This window comes from Salarias fasciatus, chromosome 4 (assembly GCF_902148845.1).
Source record: "Salarias fasciatus chromosome 4, fSalaFa1.1, whole genome shotgun sequence".
NCBI classification, from domain to species: Eukaryota; Metazoa; Chordata; class Actinopteri; order Blenniiformes; family Blenniidae; genus Salarias; species Salarias fasciatus.
This window is the reverse complement of record NC_043748.1, coordinates 26,702,281-26,727,889: the sequence shown is the minus strand read 5'-3', so window position 1 is coordinate 26,727,889 and position 25,609 is coordinate 26,702,281. Positions and strand designations below refer to the sequence as shown.

Here is a 25,609-nt window from a genome sequence, read left to right as displayed (position 1 = left end):
CACTGTTTACAACTTCTGTTGTTGGGAAAATATCATTTACATTGTAATAAATGGAAGAACAAAAACCCTTTGTTTTAAAAAAAAAATCAGTTTTTCCTTTATTTGTCTCTAAAAATAATTTTTTGTCTCTAAAATATTGGGTGCTGTTCCAAACAAATACACCGAGATGTCTTTTTGTTTTGGTTTGATTTCAACATAGCAGACCCAGACCAGTGTGTTGATGTTGACTTGTGTTGATTTGTTTGCCCCCCCCCCCCCCCCCTTTATAATTCTTATCTTTTTGCATGTATTCCTATTTCTTGATTGTCTGAGCGATTGCCTCCATGAGAATTTGTATATGTTCTTTCTTTCAATAATAAATTAAAAAAAGAGGGGTTCAACCTGCAGCGCCCCCTGCTGCCTGGGAATGATTCAACTATGGAGCTACGGTTGGTGAAAACGGTTTGAGTAGGGTGACCACCCGTCCCGCGTAGCGCGTGCACGTCCAGCGTCTGAAGCCCATTTCAGCTTGCTTACCGCACTCGCCACACACACCCCGAGAACTGCGGCCAAGCCAGCCGGCGCTCTGACAAACAGCCGAGTGAGCAGACAGCAGTTCAGCGGTGTGCACTACGCACTACGGTAAAATCGAAACCGAGAGGATTGCAAAACAAACGTTAAGTGCCGCGGATCACACTCACCTTATTCGTAATTAACGAGACAACAAAGTAAATAAACAAGACAACAAAGTAAATGAAGGAATGCCTGTGCTAATGCTGATTTTCAGTCAATGGGTCAAATGAACTGGGAGATATTGAGCTAAAATATTTTATTTCGCTTACAAATATTCATATAAAATTTCTGCAATATTTAAAGCTGGTGTCCGGAGTTTCTGTTCGTTTCCAACGTATGTATCATATTTCAACAGAGCTTCAATGTGTCAGTCTGGTTCATACTACAATATAATATTAGCATAAAGCAATATAAAAATGTATTTATGAGCCCCGCCTTCGTCTCATAGACCCCCATGTTATCCGAGAAAGCGCCGGTCAGCTTCCGCCTTGTCCTGCTGTCAATCAAAGTGTGGAGCAGCCAGAGAGCACGGCGCTCGCCCAGCAGAGGAGAGTTAGCTCTGCAGCAGATATATCCACCGTCTGCTGAACATCCACCGGAAACAGCTCAACATGGAGGATGCTGCAGGACTCAGATCATTTGAGGGATAATAGCGTGCACAATTAAAGGGGCGTGGCTTGGTCGCTCATGAAAGCAGAGGGAGGGGGAACCTGAGATGTTGGATTAAAAAAAAACCTCTCTCTTTCAAAACTCCGGACATGAGCTTTAAAGCTAAAACAAAAAGCTGTGTCTGAAAGAGACTACAGTCAAGGGATTCACGAGTGATTTGGAGTAAATAGGTCAAATAACCTGTGAGCTATTGAGAAAAAACTCTTTTTTTCATAAAAATATTCATAAAAACTAGAATTTGGCACCCAGAGAGGCAGACCTCCGCCACGGCTCAGTTTCCTGTGTCAGATGAAGGGGTGAATTCTTACAGACGTGAGACATTTCACTGTTCAGATTCACTGTGCATGTTCACAGGTGAGTGTCTGTCTGCAGGATTCTTCTCATTTGGTCAAGAGCAGTGCTGACGGCCGCTTCCTTCATAGAGGTGTGAGACGGAGGAGAAGACCTGGAGCTTCCTCCTCCAGGACCAGAGTCTGTCTTCACTGCAGCCGTCCCGTCCCGTCCCGTCCCGTCCCGTCCCGTCCCGTCCCGTCCCGTCCCGTCCCCTGAGCCACACACTCCACTGACAGAGACACAAATGCAGATTTATTCTTTACATCATGTGGAAATTCTCCAACTGCCAGCTCCACGAGATCTCGAGTTCTCCAAACAGAGGAGGTTGTGGTTCTGTCAGAACCATCAGGGCTTCTTCTGCTTGTCCTTCTTCTCCTGGGCTTTTCTCTTCTGCCTGCCGAGCTGTCTGAAGTACAGTCTCTTGGGGTTCAGACCGTAGGCCTTCAGTCTCTGCTTGCTGAATTCTCGCCCGCCGATCTTCACGCCGCCGGCTCCCAGCAGGAGGCGGCCTCCTGAGCGCCGGGGCTTCTGGGATGGCCCGGGCCTGCTGGTCCTGGGCTCCGCCTCCTCCGGCTCCTCTCCATGCTTCGCCTTCTTCTTGGGAACCAGCAGCTCCTCCTCCTCCTCCTCCTCCTCGTCCTCCTCCTGGCCGTCCTTCAGCGGATCTGGTGGGTTCCTGCACCCCCTGGTGGCGGGTTCTTCTGGGTCTCTGTCGCCCCTGTGGATCACAGGAGTAAAGCAGCTCAGACCTGATGGGAAGCGGTGGCGTTCCGCCGCGGCCCGGCGCTCCGACTCACTGGGAATAGATGGAGCCGAGGATCTCCTTCTTCCTCCTGTCGTTCTGCGCTTTGATCTTGTAGTTCTTCAGGTCGCTCATCTCCTCCTGCTCGGACCGGAACATGCAGGTCTTCTTCAGGGAACACCAGCGGTTCAGCTCCTTGTCGTCGGCGCCGAGAATCTGAGCGAGGAGAAGAAGCTGAAGGAGAGGAGAGCCGGTTCCGCCTGGCGAGGAGAGAACGTTCTCCGCTCAGAGAGAAGATTAACGGGGCATCACGTCCCGGTCAGAGCGTCCCGGAGGAGGACAATACCGGTCAGTCACCGTCCACCGCTCATCACCGCAGAGAGCAGGACACACAGGACCTGCAGGAACCGCCAGCCCCCACACCGATTACAACAGGAAGCTACTTCTTACACCACAAGAACCAGGAACCAGGAACTGGAACCAGGAACCAACACCAGGAACCAGGAACCAACACCAGGAACCAGGAACCACCACCAGGAACCAGGAACTAACACCAGGAACCAGGTACCACCACCAGGAACCAGGAACTGGAACCAGGAACCAACACCAGGAACCAGGAACCAACACCAGGAACCAGGAACCAACACCAGGAACCAGGAACCACCACCAGGAACCAGGAACTAACACCAGGAACCAGGTACCACCACCAGGAACCAGGAACCAACACCAGGAACCAGGAACCAACACCAGGAACCAGGTACCACCACCAGGAACCAGGAACCAACACCAGGAACCAGGAACCACCACCAGGAACCAGGAACCACCACCAGGAACCAGGAACCACCACCAGGAACCAGGAACTAACACCAGGAACCAGGAACTGGAACCAGGAACCAACACCAGGAACCAGGAACCACCACCAGGAACCAGGAACCACCACCAGGAACCAGGAACTGGAACCAGGAACCAACACCAGGAAGCAGAAACCACCACCAGGAATCAGGAACCACCACCAGGAACCAGGAACCAACACCAGGAACCAGGAACTAACACCAGGAACCAGGAACCACCACCAGGAACCAGGAACTAACACCAGGAACCAGGAACTGGAACCAGGAACCACCACCAGGAACCAGGAACCACCACCAGGAACCAGGAACCAGGAACCACCACCAGGAACCAGGAACTAACACCAGGAACCAGGAACTGGAACCAGGAACCAACACCAGGAACCAGGAACCAACACCAGGAACCAGGTACCACCACCAGGAACCAGGAACTAACACCAGGAACCAGGAACTGGAACCAGGAACCAACGCCAGGAACCAGGAACCAACACCAGGAACCAGGTACCACCACCAGGAACCAGGAACTAACACCAGGAACCAGGAACCACCACCAGGAACCAGGAACTAACACCAGGAACCAGGAACTGGAACCAGGAACCAACACCAGGAACCAGGAACTGGAACCAGGAACCAACACCAGGAACCAGGAACCACCACCAGGAACCAGGAACCACCACCAGGAACCAGGAACTGGAACCAGGAACCAACACCAGGAACCAGAAACCACCACCAGGAACCAGGAACCACCACCAGGAACCAGGAACCAACACCAGGAACCAGGAACTAACACCAGGAACCAGGAACCAACACCAGGAACCAGGAACTAACACCAGGAACTGGAACCAGGAACCACCACCAGGAACCAGGAACCAACACCAGGAACCAGGAACCACCACCAGGAACCAGGAACTAACACCAGGAACCAGGAACCAACACCAGGAACCAGGTACCACCACCAGGAACCAGGAACTAACACCAGGAACCAGGAACCAACACCAGGAACTAACACCAGGAACCAGGAACTGGAACCAGGAACCAACACCAGGAACCAGGAACCAACACCAGGAACCAGGAACTGGAACCAGGAACCAACACCAGGAACCAGGAACCAACACCAGGAACCAGGTACCACCACCAGGAACCAGGAACCAACACCAGGAACCAGGAACCACCACCAGGAACCAACACCAGGAACCACCACCAGGAACCAGGAACTAACACCAGGAACCAGGAACTGGAACCAGGAACCAACACCAGGAATCAGGAACCACCACCAGGAACCAGGAACCACCACCAGGAACCAGGAACCAACACCAGGAACCAGGAACCACCACCAGGAACCAGGAACCACCACCAGGAACCAGGAACTAACACCAGGAACCAGGAACCAACACCAGGAACCAGGAACTAACACCAGGAACCAGGAACCACCACCAGGAACCAGGAACTAACACCAGGAACCAGGAACTGGAACCAGGAACCAACACCAGGAACCAGGAACCAACACCAGGAACCAACACCAGGAACCAGGAACCACCACCAGGAACCAGGTACCACCACCAGGAACCAGGAACCAACACCAGGAACCAGGAACCACCACCAGGAACCAGGAACCACCACCAGGAACCAGGAACCACCACCAGGAACCAGGAACTAACACCAGGAACCAGGAACCACCACCAGGAACCAGGAACTAACACCAGGAACCAGGAACTAACACCAGGAACCAGGAACTGGAACCAGGAACCAACACCAGGAACCACCACCAGGAACCAGGAACCACCACCAGGAACCAGGAACTGGAACCAGGAACCAACACCAGGAACCAGAAACCACCACCAGGAACCAGGAACCACCACCAGGAACCAGGAACTAACACCAGGAACCAGGAACTGGAACCAGGAACCAACACCAGGAACCAGAAACCACCACCAGGAACCAGGAACCACCACCAGGAACCAGGAACCACCACCAGGAACCAGGAACTGGAACCAGGAACCAACACCAGGAACCAGAAACCACCACCAGGAACCAGGAACCACCACCAGGAACCAGGAACCAACACCAGGAACCAGGAACCAACACCAGGAACCAGGAACCAACACCAGGAACCAGAAACCACCACCAGGAACCAGGAACTAACACCAGGAACCAGGAACCACCACCAGGAACCAGGAACCACCACCAGGAACCAGGAACCAACACCAGGAACCAGGAACCACCACCAGGAACCAGGAACCACCACCAGGAACCAGGAACCAACACCAGGAACCAGGAACCAACACCAGGAACCAGGAACTAACACCAGGAACCAGGAACCACCACCAGGAACCAGGAACCACCACCAGGAACCAGGAACCAACACCAGGAACCAGGAACCACCACCAGGAACCAGGAACCACCACCAGGAACCAGGAACCAACACCAGGAACCAGGAACCAACACCAGGAACCAGGAACCACCACCAGGAACCAACACCAGGAACCAACACCAGGAACCAGGAACCACCACCAGGAACCAGGAACCAACACCAGGAACCACCACCAGGAACCAGGAACCAACACCAGGAACCAGGAACCAACACCAGTAACCAGGAACCAGGAACCACCACCAGGAACCAGGAACCATCACCAGGAACCAGGAAACATCACCAGGAACCAGAAACCAACACCAGGAACCATCACCAAGAAACAGGAACCAACACCAGGAACCAGGAACCAGGAACCATCACCAAGAAACAGGAACCAACACCAGGAACCAGGAACCATTACAAGAACTGTCACGGAGACACAGGAACCACTGCAGGAGCCCTGACTGATGCTTCTGGGTGTGGGACTGCAGCAGCTGTACACACTGACTCTCTACAGGACTGCAGAGGAGGGGTCAGTCCACTCAGGACCAGGAGTGTTTTCAGTGGTGAGGGTCTCAGTCCTCCATCCTCTCACCTCGTCAGTGGACAGGCCGAAGTCGTTGGGGAGAACCTGCCGGTAGCGGAACCTGCAGGGAAGGTCGTCAATCACGTCCTCGTAGTCCAGCTTGTAGTACTCATCCAGGTACTGCTGGAAGCTCCTGTCCTCTGGAACCAGACCAGGACACAGGTGGATGGGGGGTTAGAGGTGCAGGGTCCTGGTCTGGGGCAGGGGGGGGGGGGTGAAGGTGCAGGGTCCTGGTCTGGGGCAGGGTGGGGGTGGAGGTGCAGGGTCCTGGTCTGGGGCAGGGTGGGGGTGGAGGTGCAGGGTCCTGGTCTGGGGCAGGGTGGGGGTGGAGGTGCAGGGTCCTGGTCTGGGGCAGGGTGGGGGTGGAGGTGCAGGGTCCTGGTCTGGGGCAGGGTGGGGGTGGAGGTGCAGGGTCCTGGTCTGGGGCAGGGTGGGGGTGGAGGTGTAGCCGTTGTCTCAAACACTCACGGGGGTCGAACACGGGTTTCTTCTGCGTGATGACTTCAGCGAAGTGGGACGTCTTCCTCCTCTTCCCCGTCGGAGGCGGGTCCTTGGCTCTCCTGCGCTCCTTCTTCTTCTTCTTCTTGGGGGCGGTCTGCTGGCTCGGGTCGAAGTCGGCGTCCATCTGCACCACAACAGGACCGAGCCGGGTTAACGGGTCCAACACTCCCGCCGCTCTGCCTTCTTCAAACCGCTGCGCACATTAAAGTCCTCATCGTCACAGTGAGGCCCGGCAGCTCCGGACTCCTCTTCGTCCTGGACATACTCTTCCTCACGCTCCTCGCCCGTCCAGGTGTCCCAGTTCCAGGGCTCTGCAAGAAAAGCACACCGTCAGCCTCGCCGCTCGTCTTCTCCGCTCATGGCCGACTCGTCCCATCGAGCGTTGGACCCGGCTCCAGAACCTTCTGACTGCTGGAGCTTCCTGGACCCCCCATCAGCTACAGACACTACCAACACCGCTCAGCACCACGGGGCCGGAGCCTCCTCAGCACCACGGGGCCGGAGCCTCCTCAGCACCACGGCCCGGAGCCTCCTCAGCACCACGGCCCGGAGCCTCCTCAGCACCACGGGGCCGGAGCCTCCTCAGCACCACGGCCCGGAGCCTCCTCAGCACCACGGCCCGGAGCCTCCTCAGCACCACGGGGCCGGAGCCTCCTCAGCACCACGGCCCGGAGCCTCCTCAGCACCACGGGGCCGGAGCCTCCTCAGCACCACGGGGCCGGAGCCTCCTCAGCACCACGGGGCCGGAGCCTCCTCAGCACCACGGGGCTGGAGCCTCCTCAGCACCACGGGGCCGGAGCCTCCTCAGCACCACGGCCCGGAGCCTCCTCAGCACCACGGCCCGGAGCCTCCTCAGCACCACGGCCCGGAGCCTCCTCAGCACCACGGGGCCGGAGCCTCCAGCCGCTCTGCTGGTTTTAGGCTGTTTGGTTTTATTTCTGTTTCTGATCTTTTATCCTCTATAACCTGACCTGTAAATAAACACGATGTAAATTTGTTTTGAAAGCGCCGCCTTCGGGCGAGGCGACACGACGCGCCGCCTTCGGGCGAGGCGACACGACGCGCCGCCTTCGGGCGAGGCGGGCGGAGCTCTTACCCTCCATGTCGTCCTCGTCCTCAAACTGGGGCTTCTCCTCCTCGTCCTGTCCGTAGTACTCCTCTCCAAACAGCTTCTGCAGACAGGAAAGCCTCCAGGTGAGAACCGCTCCGTCTTTAAACACCCAGCCAGCAGGACTGCCTGCCTGGTGACAGTGTTCCCTCACGGTGACAGTGTTCCCTCACGGTGACAGTGTTCCCTCATGGTGACAGTGTTCCCTCATGGTGACAGTGTTCCCTCACGGTGACAGTGTTCCCTCATGGTGACAGTGTTCCCTCATGGTGACAGTGTTCCCTCATGGTGACAGTGTTCCCTCACGGTGACAGTGTTCCCTCATGGTGACAGTGTTCCCTCACGGTGACAGTGTTCCCTCACGGTGACAGTGTTCCCTCACGGTGACAGTGTTCCCTCATGGTGACAGTCTTCCCTCATGGTGACAGTGTTCCCTCACGGTGACAGTGTTCCCTCACGGTGACAGTGTTCCCTCATGGCGACAGTGTTCCCCTCAGGCTGCTGCCAGAACGCCTGTTCTGTCTTCACACACCACCGCTCCAAAGGCAGGACACACCTTCAGGGCTCTCGCATCCATTTCAATTTTTGGAGACGATTAATTGTCAGGCAAATAATTGCGACTGATGACCATATTGCCTGTTGTCGTTGTTGCTTTTTCTTCTTCCTATTCTACTATTATAATGACCTGTAGCATTCTGTGCTGCACTGTACACCTTAAGGAATAAGAGCAATTCATGTTTCGAGCAGTGTCATCCAAAAGATTTGCCAAGAGCCAGCCGACGGCTGCACCGGCTGCTGTAGCGCCACCTGCTGACTGTGCCGGTGCCGTCTTTCTAAAGCTACGTTCACACCGCCAAGTGCTGTCTGCGATTATGCGTCAAAGACAAGTGAAAACAAATGGGAACGCGCGTTCCAGCTGCGATGAGACGCAACGCGGCGGACGCGGCGCGTCGTCACGATGCGTCACGACGCGTCGTGCGGCGCGTCGGGGCGTTGGCGCTACGCGTCGCGATTTTGCGTCCGACGCCGAAGTTGGGAAATCTGAACTTTGGCGCGTCGCGATTTTGCGGCAAACCAATCATAGAGCGTGTCCATGGTGACGTCGGCCAGGGAGCGGGAACCGGTCCGCAGAGAAGCACTACGACCATGGAGGAGCGTGTTAAGGCCCGTCCATGCTTCACATGTACGCGTTTCCGCGTCCGCCTTGGAAGCTCCGCGCTCCACCGATGCGGACGCGCTTTCTCCCATGCTACATTTTGAGCTCAGCTGTGCGTCTCATGCAGGCGCGGTGATCCACGCAGCCTCGAGAAGCTTTTCCGGCTCTACAGACTGTTTATCTGCTCCTTTATTACGGTTTATTTAGAGAAAATTAAGCTCATACATTACCAGTACATTATCTTTAAGTATTAAAGTTTATTTAGCCTTTTTTTTCTGTTTCTGAATCGCGGGGCGGCGCCGGAGCGATTAGTCACTTTTTCACTTCTGTCTGCAGACCTTCTCCTCCCTCCAGACAGTCTCTCTCTCTTTCCACCAGTTTTTCACTCTTTCGGTGTCTTTAAGTGGAGCCATCAGGCTGGAGCTCCGTCTGCTTTCACTTTTACCGTCATGTTTTGTTTGCTATGGCGCTCTGGCGCAGGCGCACACTTCCGCGACCTGCGCGCAATGCGCAACGCGGTCTCAATTTCTGGCTGCTGCGCGGACGTCCGCGGATCGGTCCGCGGGACCCTAGCGGACAGGAATTCATGACGATTTTTACGTCACGCGGACCAACGCGCAACGCGCACCCACGCGGACATGTGATGCATGGACGGGCCTTTGTAATGGCTGTTTACACTCGCCCAGAGCTCTGGGACAAAACTTCTTCATTTTACAGGGAGCTCCGCCTCCCCACCAGACACGACGCGTCGCGTCTGGTGGGGAGGCGGCTTTTGGCCCCGCGTTGTTCAGCGTCGGACCTCAGAATTGACACGCGTTCAGCTTCTCGCGTTGACGCGCTTTTTGACGCAAAATCGCGTTCGGTGTGAACGTAGCTTAAGGCGTGCTGCTGTGGACGGTGGGTCTGCAGATGTTGTCTCAGAGTTGTTGTGTTAGCACTTTTGACTGGCTGCAGCAGTTTTTACGGCAAAGTTCACACATGGCTTCCTCCACACTGGGCTCTGCCTTCTCGCTGGGCTTAAAACCAAAACGCAGAGGGGAACAGCAGGGTTCGTGAGGCTGCTGCTGGCGCTCCACCATGTCGCCAGAGTCTGAGTTTTATGCAACTCTGAGGATAAAATAGATAATTCACGGTAATTATCGTGATTGGCGAATATTGTAATCATTGCGACTGCCCCAGTCACATGTAGCTGAAGAAAGAAAATTCTCTGAACAGACATCCGGATGGGACTCATTAAAAACAAGGTACAGTGCACATACTGCCGCCAAGAGCTCTCTTACCATCGGAGCACAACAAGCATAAAATATCACCTGCGAGCAAAGCACGTGTTCAGCGTGACGACGAGAACGAAAGCTACAACAACAAGCCAGCCCGGCACACAGCGCTGGAGGAGTGCGCCCGTGGGAGCCGTCATGGTGTCACCTAAAGTACAGCCGGTACACTGACCACAGGATGCCAGATGGTTGCCACAGAACGCAGGCCATGAAGTACGGCTGAGGACCGGGGCTTCAACACCTGCAAACCGCTCCTGCTGATCCGAGGCACAAACTACCTTCCAGGGGAACTACTGCAACTGCAAAACACCAACAGAACTGCTGAACAACAACTTCTGGCCGACTGTGCATTCATTTCTCTTAGCGGGGACCTCCGGACCTCCGTGAGTAATCAGTTACCTCGGGGTGACTGCTCACCTCACTGATGCAAAGTGGCAGTGACAGTCTTTTGCTTTGAGCGTGTTCAAAACAGAAGAAAGACATTTTGCCAATGCATGTGCTGATCAGCTCACAAAAGCTGCTGCGATTGGAATACTGCTGACAAATCTGCACACTGGGAACAGAGAGCGCTCACAACACGGTAGCAGCTGCAAGAATATTACCATATAGCATCTCCCATGCATGGCCCACGCTGGACGAGGGATCGCCATAGCTTTTCCCCAAGTGGATTTGACGTGTCTTTGGCCAAATGTCGCAAAATTGAAGGGCATTTCAAACACAGCCCTGCAAACACATCAGAGCCGAGAGCACAACAAGCCGCCCAGGGTCCTAAAGAGGAGTCACTTGTCCAGGCTGTACCCAGCCGATGGAATTCAACGTTGGAAAAGATCAATGGAGTGCAGCACAACAAGGAGCTGAGAGCAACCTTGGCACAGCAGAAGCGCAGTTAGTCCTTGTTAGGGACCGAGCCGCAGCCAACATGTTCACACGGTTTATCGATACTAAATGCAACAAGACTGCCGTTTTGTTTAGGGGCATTGTTGAATATGTCCGTTTAGCATTAATGCCTTAATGCATGTTCATAATGATTCTGCCTCGGGACGTCCCGATCCGATCACGTGATCAGAAATCGGCCCCGATCACGTGATTACGGACTCGCTCGGGATCGGAAGTTTCCTCCCGATTTGGACTTGGTTGGATACATATGTTTATTTTTTCTTTAATTTCCTTTTTAACCCATTGAAGCCGGGTCGCCTTTACGGTCGTGGTGTTGTTGCGCAATTCTATCATTAAACCCGGAAGCGCTGTTGCACAGTTCTACCATTGATGCCGGGTAGGGGTGTGCGCTATGACGATATAAGATCGTTAAGGATTATAACATCGGGACGATCTCATAAATCAGAAAGATGGTTAAACCGTCTATAGGGCACGTTCTCCTCGTTGTTTTTTCACCTATATATAATATTTTTTGGAGTGATGTTTCCTGAAAGCTTCAGATAATATCAACTAAATATTCCCTCTAGTGCAGTTCTCCACACACATAATAGATACATGTGGAGCAACATTAACGATGACAAAAAAAACAGGCAGCCACAGCCAGAGCTGCGTTCGGGGACGCAAAGGCAGCTAACAGCGAGCGGAGCGCTGTGGAGCTTCTCTGACTGGAGCTGCTGCTGGGTGGAGGCTGGGTGGAGGCTGGGTGGAGGCTGTGTCAGGCAGAGCTGGTTTACAGCAGCAGTACAGGATCTACAAGAGATCAGCTGCCATGGAAACACCCCAACAAGCTGGAGGGAGAGACGCTGAAGCTAGCACCGATGCTAACGCTAGCTAGCGAGCTACCGCTAGCAGTTCACAAGCTAGCATGAGGGATTTTATGTACAACAAATCACAGAAATGTGAAAAGACTCTTAGTGAACAAACCATCAAGTTAACAGCTGAAACGACCCTTTAGTCTGATCACTAGTGGAACGTCTTTGGTTTAATGGGATTATGAGGGGCTGTGTTTCAGTGGAGACAGAGCCCTCTAGTGGTCAGATAGCGCAACTATTAAAACTATATCCCATTAAAACTGCTAAAAAGCTATTTGATGTGTTTAGTTTTTGTGTTACAAAAGTGTACTTTATTGTTTTTTATCTTTTACCTCATTTTTAAAAGGAGATCAAAGCTTAGATCTCTGAACAAAAAATAGTTCTCAGCAGCTGTATTATTCACTCAGGTTATAGATGTTAAAGTTAAATTGTTTTTGTTCTAAATCTAAGAGGTAACCAGCTGTTTGCATTTTTATTGACCTTTTTTAATAATCTATTTGGTGTGTTTAGTTTTTGTTACAAAAGTGCACTCTATTGCTGTTCATTACTTTTTATGTTTGTGTTCATTGCACATTTGATTAAAAAAACTGTACTATTTAAATTAAAGCCAGTTTCTCTAGCTTAAATTATCTTTTTTTTTCTTTTAGGGTTTTACATGTTTAAAGGTGCATTAAGGAGTTTTACAACCTTAAAAATACTTATTTTCCACCATAAATATGTTACACATTTTTAATGCTGTGTACAATGTGCCCTGACAGATTCATTACCAGAACCTCTAACAGGCTAAACTGTCACAGTGCCGGTCCGGCTCCAGAGTTTTTTTGGGGGAGAATTTGAAAGGAATGACGTAATGCACGCTCCGGCTGGTTAGGTTTCGTTTTGTCCGCCATTACTCCACCAGATGCTTAGTGAGCAACAACTGAGCAGGATCTTCCAGGAAGTCAGAACAGACTGGCTTCTAGCACTGCAGCTCCACACAGACTCCACCAGGGAGAGGAAACTTACATTTCACTCGAGCGCTACTAAACGAGCGAGGAAGGAGTTCCCCTCTTCCGTGCACGCGAGCCACAGGGACGAGTGTTTCACGAAGCTGCATTACGCCCAAGGCCTGCAGGGGGCGCTGTTTCACATAAAACTTGCAAACTCCTTAATGCACCTTTAAATACATTTTATATGTGTAACATTGGGGAAAAAAATTGTCAAACTTGCAAATTAGTCTAGAAAAATCAATATAAAAAAAGAATCGTGATAAAATCGTGATCGTGATATTAATTTTAAAAAATCGTGATATGACATTTTTGCCATATCGCCCACCCCTAATGGTCTTTTTTTCTTCTTCTTTGCGCTAATCAGCTGTTTCTTGGGCAATGAAATGCATCAAACTCGCGCATATGCATAACTGATCCTGTTTCCTGATCCTGCCATCTTAGATGGGTCAAATCACCATCTTGCAAGATGGCGGAGATGCGGAATCCTGCCTACAGCACCTTTAAGTCAAAATGTCTTGAAGAGACATGTCCATTTTTTGGCAATAAAAAAACAAAAACATTTTTGTCAAACTTATTTTTCACTTTAACAAAATATGGTGAATATACTGTGATCATCGTGATTAATCGAACAGAAAAGTGTGATTAATCTGATTTAAACAATCGTTTGACAGCAGTAATTTTGTTCAGAAATATAAAAAACACACCTAAAAACACAACATAGTACCTAGGCCTGTGCGGTATACCGGTTTGTACCGAATACCGGTTTTTATTTTCATTATGATATGAATTTTTCATATACCGCAATGCCGGTGAACAGCCCAAACAACGTCTGGAACGTGTTTCAGCAGGGACCCATTTCACTGCTGCACACCAACACGGCGTGCTGCTGGCTGCTGGCGAGAGCTCACAGTGAAGCACGCCGTTTACCCAGAGGAACTGATACCAAAGAGAGGAGCCACGGCTGTGGTTTGGAGGTTCTTCGGCTTTAAAAGGTCGGACGTGGACCAAACAACTGTCTTTTGCAAATGCTGTGGAGCAGAAGTGTTAGCCGGCGGTGCTAACAGTAGCAATTAGCTTCACCACCTGAGCCGAAAACACGTTGTAGAGTCCCAGGAACGTCATAAACTAAGATCCACAGCCTCCACATCCACAGCTCAGCCTGCAGCAGCAGCCAGACGTCCACTCAAGACGCGTTCGCTAAAGGGACTGACTACGAGAAAGAAAAAACAAAACAACAAGCAGGGTCCAGATAACGATCGCAATCACGCAATCTGGACATGAAAATGAAACATGATGCAGTCCTTATGACAGTCAAATGAGCTATTTAAAGCCAATCAACTGCAGTAATTATTTTATTATTAGAAGAAAATGTGTGTAACAACTAGGGCTGAAACAATTCATTGAATAAATCGAATAATTCGATTATAAAAAAGCTTCGAATTAAATTCTGTCGCTTCGAGGATTCATTTATTAATTGTGTACAGTGAAACTACCGTGAAACCGCCAGCGTGTAGCGCCCGGAACTGAAGCGCAGCATGTTTCCACAAGAGAGTGTAGGACGCACGGACATGTTGGAGCAAGCAGGTGAGAAACGGATAATAAAGCTGCGTTCACACCGCCAAGTGCTTTACGCGATTGCGTCAATTGAAAACAAACGGGAACGCGCGTTCCACCAGCGACGAGACGCGGACGCGTCGGACGCGGCGCATTGTCGCAACGCGTCAGACGCGTTTTCGCGGCGCGTCGGGGCGCTGAAGAGCAGAATGAAGAAAATGCTGGTGAAAAGGAGGAAGCACGACAAAGAAAACGCCAGAAAATGTCAAAAGTTTGGGACAACTTTAAATGAAAAAAAAGGGAAGAGCTCGGTGCAAAGTCTGCAGTGCCAAGCGGAGCTGGCGGCGCAAAATGACCACTATGGTCGTTAATTCATGCCCTGAATGCCCGAAACACTAACAGCACCACGCTGACGCTTAAAGAAAAGTGACTGTATTCTGAAATTGCTGTTTTGCCCTCCTTTGAATGCAGTTTAAAATGTTAGGGAGCTGCCAGTTTAAAAAGGTGAATGTGCTGTTTTGGACTCAGCCTGAGTTTTATTATTGTTTGTTTTTTTCACAAGACAGACGGTACATTAATATCAATAGGAACCGTTTGATAATACAGAATACTGCCTGCCGTACTTTAAGTGTTCTTTAATCACCGTTCATGTGCATTTTTTTTTATAATGAAGGTGAGGCCTTAGCCCTCTCTCAGGAATTTTATCTTTTATTTAAATAATTTGTGAATTTAAAGTGCAGTGTTCATCCTAGCAATGAGTGTTCCTGTGCAGTTTAATACATGTTAAGCAAGCATCAATAGTAGTTCATTTTTTTGTCCGTGGTGAGTTTTATGCTCGCCAAAATAAAAAGAAATGTAAAAAAACAAACAAACGTATATATATTCATATATAAATATATATATATATATATATATATATATATATATATAAATATATATATATATATATATATAAAATCCGATTAATCGACCAAATGAATCGATAGATTAATTGATTACTAAAACAATCGATAGCTGCAGCCCCAGTAACAACACTGTTGTACGAAAAAAAATACCGTCAAAAACCGTGAAACCGGTATGAATTTAAATAAAACCGTGATATGAAAGTTTTGCCATACCGCCCAGCCCTGACAGTACCCTTTTACTAAAAAAAAAAAAAAGAAAAACAAAAAGACAGAAGCAAACCGCCCCTCGACGCCGTTCTTCACACCTCAAGGCCCTTGAGCTGCAACATAAAGAACCCAGACGATCTCAGAAACATCCTGTCTGCCCTCAACAGAGGTGGGCCTTGTAGTGGGACGAGACACCACATGATGTCTCCACTGACCCCCCGACCCCCTGCTGACCCCCTGCTGACCCCCCAACCCCCTGCTGACCCCCCGACCCCCTGCTGACCCCCTGCTGACCCCCCGACCCCCTGCTGACCCCCTGCTGACCCCAGCATAATCTTTACTCACTCTTCATGTTCTACTCGTGGCCTCCGTGCACTGCTGCCTTGTGGGCTGTTAGACTAACGGCTATGTGGATCAGGTCTCTCCTGATGCTCTGCTTTGTAATTTGTAGAGCCGCAGCTATCGAGTATTTTGGGAATCGAGTACTCTGTTGATTATTTCTTCGAGTAATCGAGTACTCTACATTTGGGTCACGTGGTGTGCGTTCCACGCATGCGCGCTGATCCACGCATCCTCTGGGAGCTTTCTGCTGCTCCAGACTGTGTATCTGCTCTTCTATTGCAGATTATAGAAAATTAAGTACATACATTGTTGGTCTGTTATCATTTAGTATTAGAGTTTATTTAGCTTTTCTGTTTCTGAATTGCGGGGCGGCGCCCGAGCGACTACACTTTCACTTTCATTGCCATCTCTTCTCATCCCTCCCGACAGTCTGCTCTCTATGTCCACCAGTTTTCCATCCTCTGGAAGTTTCTGTAGACGGAGCAGCAGCCTGACGGCCTCAGAGTCACTTCACTGCACGGTTGGTTTGCTGTGGCGCTCTGACGCAGGTCTATACCGGCGCGACCGGCACGTGCACGCCGCGCGGACGTCCGCGGACCGATCCGCGAGGACCCCGGTGGACAGGAATTCATGACGGGACGGGTGTCGGGACCCGGTCCGGCGTCGCTTGGATATGTCTGTCAATCACAACAATCCGGGTGACGCACACACACCACATCTCTCTCTCCCTCACACACAAACGTGCGCGCACCTCATCCACACGTGATGTTAAAGCCATACTTCAACACTTTGGCAAATTGGCCCATTGAGCTCAACTCCTCAGTCATCAGAGCAGCAGACTGACTGTTTCTGTGATTCGAGCTGTTGTTTATCCAGAGGAGAGTCAGGAAGGTTTTCAGGACGGACTCAATGGAAGTGGACGGTATTTTTGTTCCCCCTCGTCAAACTCATCAAATACATAATCCAACAACCCCAAAACACTTTGGTGGGCAAATTATAATCCACACATTCACTACGCTGTGGAACACCAACAAATAATACTGTAGCGTTACGACACTGAAGCAAATACTGGGAACTACTTTTTCTGTTGAGATCACTACGCCCAGACGCCGTGTTTAGTAAGTAGTTCCGTCTGAGCAATCTTCACATAAACAACTCAATCTGGTCATTTTGCATCAATATTTCACAGGACAACACAAGATGTAACAAACTGTTTGAAGCTGATGAATTGAGAATCAGATATTTCCAGAGGGAACCTCCGACCATGCCTTCATCGATCTTCAAGGACTGACTCCATCAAAATGCGGATTCTGCTCCGCCTACTATATCTTCTACCGACACTACCAACTGAAAAATGTCACCAGCTGAATGGGGTAAGCTAACTTCCAAGAATAAGACGCTATCCAAAGAGAAGTGAGGGGTGGGATTGCCAATTTTAAGAGAAAACTGCTGCGCTTTGCTGTGCGTAGCAGGATGTCTTCAGTATCTGTTTGCTCCGTCCTGTGTTCTCTGGGGGAAAATGAAAGGAAACCCAGGAAGCGAGGCGTGTTGCTGCTCACCTGCATGAGCTGGTCGTGCTGCCGGGGGTCGAAGTCCCCGTCCAGGTCGTCCTGGCTGAAGGCCAGAGCGCGGTTCCCCGTCAGCTCCTGCAGCTTCTGCAGCTTCTCCGTGATCTGGTTCCTCTTCAGGTTCTTCAGCTGCTTCAGCTGCTCCTGCTTCTGCTCCTTCTCCTGAGAGCCGCACAGGGAGCCGGGGTCAAGGGTCGGCCGAGGGGCTCCGGTCTGAGGCCGCTCGGCTCGGGACACGCACCTTCTTCTTCCTCTCCTTCACCTCCTCCCTCTTGCGCTTCCTGCGCTCGTCCTTGGAGCGCACCGACGTGGCGATGCTGCGCGGGTACGTCTTGATCTGCTGGCCGTCCGGCTCCTCGAAGCGGAAGTTGTAGCTTCTCTCGAAGTCCTCCTGTCGCTCCAGGAAGGTCTCCCCCTCCTCCTCGGAGTCCTTCAGCTGGTCCTGGACCAGCTCGTCGTAGGTGGGGATCCTGACGGCGCACACACTTCAGACGCTGCGCCCGGAGCGAGCCCGCTCCGTCCAGCGGACACACACCACGAGGAAGCTGAGAACCAACCGGTGGTCGTCCTGCTCGTCCTCACAGTAGCCTCTGTTCAGGACGTAATCCCTCAGGAAGCGCTCCTTCTCGTCCAGCTCCGGGTCGTTCCAGTAGTCCCGCAGGTGTTTCTGCGCACACACACACACACACACACACACACACACAGAATCCATCAGGTGTGAAGCAGCTCCTGGTTCTGGACCACAGAGGTTTTCATGGATCTCTGCCAGAAGCAGCTCTCACTCCTCTCAATGCCGTTTCCTCTGGAAAACAGGCAGAACTATACAATCACGACAGCTTTAGAGCAGTTTCTGCCTCAGGGCCCAGGGTTTGAAGCAGTCCCGGAGCCAGCCGGGGCGACACGAGGGGGCGGCCCGGGGCGGACCGGGGCGGGGGGGCATAGGTGGAGAAAACGTAACGGAGCGACACCAAAACAGAAGCCACAGATCAGCGGCGCTGATATAACATGTCCAACAACGTATGATCATTAACCACACTGCTAAAAAGCACAAATGGTAACAAAACAAATGATAAAGTAAGCAGCTCTCCCCTCCAGCAGAGCTGGACTCTCCTCTTTTTTTAGTTTTGAAGAGCACAACACTTCATACTGATGTGACCAGGCCAGCGGAGGTTGCTGCTGTTTTTTAAGGACATGAGAGACTGAAAACTAAATGTTTTTTAATGGAATACTGGACTTTGACTGAGGGGGCGGGGAGGGGCGGGGCGGGGCGCCCCCCCCTTGACACCGGGTCCGGTTTGAAGAAGATTATGAAAACTGGGGGTGTCAACATGTACAAACAGGACCATGGATAACCAATCGGAACCGTTTAGGAGCATCAGTAGGCGCGTAGGGGTTTTCGGGGAACATAACGTTGCCTGAAAGCTTCAGCTGATAACATCGACGAACCAGACGCTGAAACGTTCCCTCAGTTACATGACAGATGGGGTGTAATGCCACCTCTGCTAAACAGAAAAACCACCGCCACAGGAGGTGCGGTATTGACGCTGATTCAGCTATGCGATAGCGGCTAACGAGCGGAGCGCTGTGTGGCAGTTAGTTCTGCTAACACACTTCCAGTGGGAATCCTGCTGGGTGGAGGCGGAGCCAGGCGGAGAGCAGCTGCCACGGAAACAGCCAACAAGCTGCAGAGAGAGAGCTGCTGCTGCTAGCTAACGGCTGCCGCTTCACAGGCTAGCACGACGGAGTTTACTGACAACAAATGGAAGAAAAATGACACGGCGTAGTGAAGACACCGGCAACTTGACGGCTGAAACGGCGGAGCTGGACACGCAGTCTCAGTTTGATAACTACAGCTTCAATCCCACGATGAGGCACGCCAATGAGACAGAGCCCTCTAGTGGTCATTCAGCACAACTGCCATAGAAAAAGATCTCAACTCTCCAACCGGGCGACCGTCCAGAAGTCCCGATCACACCAGGACACAACGCTGGAAACAGTCCGGCCTCAGAAGGCCCTGCAGCAGGACCCCAGACAGGCCCAGACAGGCCCAGACAGGCCCAGACAGGCCCAGACAGGCCCAGACAGGCCCAGGCTCCGGACCGCACAGACAGGGACACTCCCACAGCTCCACAGGCTGGACGGGTCCACAGGCGGGACGGGTCCACAGGCGGGACGGGTCCACAGGCGGGACGGGTCCACAGGCTGGTCCACAGATGGGTCCACAGGCTGGACGGGTCCACAAGCGGGACGGGTCCACAAGCGGGACGGGTCCACAGGCTGGTCCACAGATGGGTCCACAGGCTGGACGGGTCCACAGGCTGGACAGGTCCAAAAGCGGGACGGGTCCACAGGCTGGACAGGTCCACAAGCGGGACGGGTCCACAGGCTGGACAGGTCCAAAAGCAGGACGGGTCCACAGGCGGGATGCCGCTGCTCTAACACACTCACCATGTCCTTCACCTCCTCTGGACCGTCCAGCTCCGCTCGTCCTCGCAGCCAGGCCAGGTAGTCTGCCTCCTCCTCCTCCTGCAGACAGACGGAGACAGGTTGTGGACTGGGTTGCAGACCCGGGCCTCCTCTGAGCCCTGGTCTCAGACGGGCGTCTCACCTGCTCCTCTTGTGTCTTCACCCTCCTGGTCAGCAGCTGCGACACCCCGCTGGCGTCTTCGTCGTCGCTGTCCTGGACGAACTTCCGGAAGCTGCGGACGGACGGAGGTGAGGCAGCGGGACACGACGGCGGGACACGACGGCGGGACACGACGGCGGGACACGACGGCAGGACCTCCCGGGTTTACCTGTCTTTCAGCTCCAGCTGCTCCTGCACGTAACTGGGAGACGCCGCTCGCTGCCAAACAGAAGCACTGAGGTTAAACTGAGGTTAAACACCGTCTGAGCGCGAGAAAGGAAGACGCCTGTAGCTGGCCCACCTCTCTCCTCCGTACAGCGTCCTCACCATCACTGTCTTCATCGTCCTCATATTTGCTGTGAAGCAGAGCAGAGAGCAGTGTGTGTTCAGCTCACCGAGGACATCGGCTCTGCTCACGTCCAGACGACCATTCAAACCAGTTCTGACACTCGGTTCACTTCAGAACAACGGATCCACCCAGATGTCACGATACTTTATAAGTTAATGTTTCAAACTTCGCTTCAGCAGATTCTCTCTTCAAAATAAGTCAGGTCAGTTGAATGGTTTGTTTTCAGAGTAGGCTGCTGATTTTACTGCCCAACCGTCATCATTTTCTACCGTCGGTCTCAGGAAAACGGCCGCTGTGCTTCTTAAAGGAGGAAATCCGTTCCGTGATGTTTGCTGTGTGTCGGCGTCGCTCTGCAGGGCGGCCGAGCGCTGCTTTAGAGGCGGAGGAGGCTCAAGCCGGACGGGCTCATGTAAATGCTGAGACGGAGACACTTTTCCCATGTGACAGTCGGTCTGGGGACGACTGGCGGAGGCCGCGGGACAGCGGCGGGGGATGGGCACTGGACCGTCAGTAACCATCTGATCCTCTTTATCACGGCCGATCAGTGAGACATGTCAGGCTCACCCCTCTCTCTCCAGGATGACTCTCCGCTCATAGTCCTTCAGGTACATGGGCTTCACTGCCGTCCTGGAAGTTGAAGGTTTGGCTTCACTGGAGAATTCATCTGGATGACACACACACACACACACACACACACACACACACACACCGGTGAGCAGTGACACAGCCATGAATGACAGCCAGGTGAGAACAGGATTCAGTTTCTGAAGGCTCATGTCTGCAGGATCAGCTGTTGACGTGCAGATGAGCAGGAGTTCTTCAAACAGCGCTGGGTGATGAATGAGAGGATGAACCGCCTTAAGAGGTTCACTCATTATCCTGCTGGGGGCGCTGGAGCCAATCCCAGCGCCTGATGGCAGGCCACAGCCGTCACAGCTTCATCAACTGATCATGAACCTTTTGTGTAGAACTTGGCATCTTTCTCATAGATCTTGGGATCCTTCTTCTTCAACAGTGACAATGTTCTATAGAAGTCCTTCTCCACTTCAGGATCCAGCTCCTAAAAGTGAAGACAGACAACAAGAAGCAACACATCAGCAGCTGATCACAGCGTTTCAGAAGCAGAGGCATCAGGGGACAACAGCTGACCACTTCACTGCCATCAGAGCTGGAATCAGACGAGTCGGAGTCGCTGTCATCTGCTTGGTCTCCATACCGGTCCTTCACTGCACAGACACACGAGCCACAGCTTGACCACCATCACTATCAGATCGGCTGTGACATTTTCCAACCGGTAAACAAGCTGGCACTGCTTTTTCAACAGGTTAACAGGCTTTAACAGCACCACTAACATTTAAACACGCTGTCACAGCGTTCTCTAACAGGTAAACAAGCGGAAGCACTATGTTTTAAGAGGCGAACTCCTTCTATAACAGAGCACCTTTACAGGGCTAGGCTCTCTGCTGCCCCACGCTGACTGGTTAGCTCGGCTGCTAGCTGCTAGCTACTAGCTACTTACGTCTCTGTAACTCTTCTCTCTGTCGGTATTTGTCGTATTTCTGCGCGAAACTGGAGTTAATCCTGAGCTCCGACATCGCCGAAACCTGGCTGTAGCTGTACAGTGAGATCAGTTTGCAGATAAGCTCCAGGTTACAGAGCTCATCTCATCTCCGGAGCAGCACATGGAAGTTAGCTGGTGCGTGGCTTCCGGTGAGCGGAGCAGGCTGTGATACCTCGAGCGGCCTCCGGGGGGCGAGCGCAGCCTTTCATTCACATCCAGACTTCATTCTCCATAGACATAATAAAGAGCAGACCCCGCATCGCCCGCTACCGCGAATGGGCGCTGTGAGAAACGCGGCCGCCATCTTGGTCCGGTCGTCCTCGCTCTGCGCCGCTGTTTGACCGGAGCAGTGAAGTCTCAGCGCATTAAATGAATCATAGTTCGCTCAATACTACGCTTTTTTTAAATCTGCAAATCATCATTCAAAAAGGCATGATAGAGGCCACAATTTTTGGCATTTTCGAATGTTTATAATGAATAAAATAGTATAATAGTGCCATAGTATAATAATTAATCATTGATATGTCTAGGTTTAGAGCTAGGTTCCTGCTATGTCTGAATAATTATTAATAACTGGCATAGTGCTCTGCAGAAGGATATACTGGTGCACAGCTGCTTAAAGCTCGGGTAGACAATGTTGTCCAAAAGCACTTTTAGTCATCCTGAGTGAAATGCTCCCTGCCCCCTGGGAGAAGTCAATACATTATGAGGACGGAAAAAGGTGCAGAAAAAATCTGACCACTGTAGCGGCCACAGGACAGTAAAAACTCCGACCAATCGTAAGACGCGGACCGCTCTTAAGAAACCAATCAAATCCCTTCGCCGTTCTACCAGCCCCCTGCGCATACATTTCAATGGCGTGCACTGGCCCTGGTTCAGAGCGCGTTGCCAAGGCGCTCTCGGCGCTCGCGTGAAAAATAGAAGGAAGCGGAGCGGCGCGCTGCGCTGCTTTGTGCCTTGTGTGCAGCAGTCAGAAAGGTTCATAACAGTGGAGGCGATCACAAACTCCGTGCGCGCGGCGCTTCCGTGTCCAGTGCTTCGCTCCCAACGGAGCTCCTCCAATGGGGTGGGAGCTGGGCGGAGCCTTGGGAGATGCTACATTCAAATACATGCTAGTTTTCCAAGATCGCCGACCCTAGCTTTAAGTCTATGGCTACCAATGCTGCGCTCCGGTATGTCCTTCCGCAGAGCACTGCGCACGCGCAGGTCTGTGTGTATCAAAACATTATTTTTGTAAGATTTCTGGTTTTTTTCTTTTATTTTCCCTTTTTCTTTTTCTATTTTTGTGCTGGATTTTATGTAATCTTCTTATGTACGCCTTTTACACGGTCATTTTTTTTCACTTTGAGTTTGTGCAGAAGCGGCATTTGTTCAAGCCTTTTGTTTTTTTATTTTTCCATTCCCATCCACATAGTCATATTGTTTTGACTATATGTGCAAAAAAAAAAACAAAAAAAAAAAAGATGGATGGAATAATGGCATCTCAAAGGCGGACAACCTGTCCTGTCCTGTGGACGTCCTGCTCTCTGAAGTCTCACTATATAGCACAGATGAGTTCCTCGCTGGGAAATTCTCCCTCCTCAGAGCGATCTCCCACTTCTTCCTCACTTTTCTGTCTTTAGAAAATCTGCAAAATGAAACAGGAGATCACCACAAAATAATCTTAAAAAAGAGCTCACCTTCTTCCTTTTTCATTCCATTTTATTCCTTAAAGTTTCTTAAAACCTCTCATTCTCTATTTTCAAGTTAAAGGTCTAATACAGGATTTTCTCGAAAACATGAAGCCAAACGTCTGTTACTCACTTTTTGAACAACGCCATGCTCCAGACCATCCGCCCGGCTCTCCTGCTTCTCCCAGGAAACGCGGAAGCGTGCAAGCGCGATCTCCTCTTCTCCGGACGTGCACGGCTCTGTTTACAGTTTCTGCGATCCGCCTCGTTCATAAATAAAGCTTGTTTTCCGAAACAGCTACAGTTTCATTATGTCAGACTCGCCATCGGTCAGTACTAGCTCAGAAGCTCACGGCTACAGAAACACTCTGAATGCGCAAAAGGGAGAAGCTGATTGGGCGCGAGCACGTAGAACCGCCTTACGAAAGCAGCTCGTCAGAATGATTGACAAACAGACCCACCAGTTTGTGGTGAGGCTATGTGAGCCTCAGTTCCCAAAACCACTGACTGATTTGCGGTCCGAGATGTGCTGCGGTGTGGACATAACATCATTGATTGAGCACTGTCGGACTCTACACATCAACATCTCCTACGAAGAGGCCAAAGCAGTGGAAGCAGCCACGAGAAGTCAGTCGAAGTCCAAGGTGTGGCACAGTTTCCGAGCTGGCCGCCTCACAGCGTCAGTGATGAAGGCAGCCTGCCGGACATCATTGCAGAAGCCCTCTCTGAGCCTGATAAAAAAAAATCTGCTATCCCGATCAGGCAAAATTTTCATCAGCTGCGACAGAGTGGGGCTGTGCTCATGAGGCAGCTGCACGCCGGGACTACGAAGACCAAGCATCACAATTCCACACTGGACTCAGTGCGTGACTCTGGTTTGGTCATCAACTTCGTTTCCAGAGTTTGGTGCCACACCTGACGCTGTCATTACATGCCAGTGTTGTGGGTCAGGGGTCCTCCAGATTAAATGCCCCTACTGCAGTAAACATCCCACTCAGCACAGCTGCCTGACCTCAGTGGACAATGGTGCAGCATACCACCTTAAGAAAGACCACCAGTACCACTACCAGGGACAGACCCAGCTGTTTGTGTGTGGTGCCACCTGTGCCGATTTTGTTGTGTGGACGGAGACAAATTCTCATTGCGAGTGGATCTGTCCTGATGCAGCCCTGTGGGACAAAATCAAAGCCAGCGCTTCCAGTTTTTTCCACCAGGTGATTATGCCGGAGCTAACTGGGCGGTACTTCACAAGGAAAAGTGTCACTCCCTTGTCTCCCATCAAGTGCCCCCCAGAAGTCAACAACAGATTGAAGACGCCCGGTTCACCTCCAAAATGGTGTGTATGCCGAGGAGAAGAGAAACTGCCTATGGTGGGCTGTGACAATGAAAACTGCAAAATTCAGCGGTTCCATTTCGGCTGCGTGAAAATCAAGAAAACCCCAAAGTGTAAATGGTTGTGCCCTGAATGCAGAAGCAGAAAGACAAAGAATCGTTAACAGCAGGTCCCGACAACACACCTCCTGATTTGCTTTACACCTGTCGGAGGTGTTACTGAAGTCGGATGTGAGATGTCACGGTGTGGCAGTGGTTGATCTGCAGGTGTTATTTTAAAGTTATCTGTCCGTCTGTTGTTTTTTTCTAAAGACATGTATATTTGCTGGAGGTGTGTTTCGGTGTGTGCCCAGCTTGATGAAAAAGTTTAAATATACTGAAGTGACTGTGAAGACAGTAAAGCTGTTTTTAGGACTGGACTTATGTCTTTGTGTTTTTCATTCAACAGGTACACGAGTAAAAGTAAAGACAAACTTTTATTTTGCAATTCAAACACAGGTCATGTGATACATGGAATACGGAAACATAAAAAACAGTAGCATGGAGTCCAACATTTCCATAAACAAGGATACAGCAGTTCTGCATTACTGCACACAAACATTTGCAGTTTAGTCGAAAGGCACAACAGTGTCACCAAGG

The 25,609-nt window shown here is 51.3% G+C and overlaps 1 protein-coding gene and 1 non-coding gene across 2 annotated transcripts; both read right to left on the bottom strand.

Annotated features, from left to right (window-relative positions):
• Nucleotides 1-1,256: 1,256 nt before the first annotated feature.
• On the bottom strand, nt 1,257-22,158 carry kri1 (KRI1 homolog). The gene is made up of 17 exons (XM_030089883.1): nt 21,927-22,158; nt 21,557-21,633; nt 21,365-21,467; nt 20,972-21,071; nt 20,360-20,414; nt 20,228-20,277; nt 20,041-20,131; nt 19,881-19,958; nt 17,990-18,099; nt 17,674-17,902; nt 17,424-17,594; nt 7,678-7,753; nt 6,783-6,892; nt 6,549-6,705; nt 6,090-6,220; nt 2,352-2,512; nt 1,257-2,272 (listed from the first exon to the last, which is right to left on the bottom strand). The coding sequence occupies exons 1-17, from the start codon at nt 22,000-22,002 to the stop codon at nt 1,900-1,902; spliced, it is 2,148 nt and encodes a 715-aa protein (XP_029945743.1). The 5' UTR covers nt 22,003-22,158; the 3' UTR covers nt 1,257-1,899.
• Nucleotides 2,578-2,675, bottom strand: LOC115387804 (Z30 small nucleolar RNA). Its single transcript, XR_003931420.1, has one exon. It is a non-coding gene; the product is annotated as a Z30 small nucleolar RNA (small nucleolar RNA).
• Nucleotides 22,159-25,609: the final 3,451 nt, after the last annotated feature.

Coding starts and splice junctions, on each gene's coding strand:
- kri1 (XM_030089883.1), bottom strand. CDS start 22,002: ATGTCGGAGCTCAGGATTAACTCCAGTTTCGCGCAGAAATACGACAAA. Junction 18,100..19,880: donor CAGAGGAGGTGAAGGACATG/GTGAGTGTGTTA, acceptor GTGTGTGCGCAG/AAACACCTGCGGGACTACTG. Junction 6,706..6,782: donor GTGACGATGAGGACTTTAAT/GTGCGCAGCGGT, acceptor GTTGTGGTGCAG/ATGGACGCCGACTTCGACCC.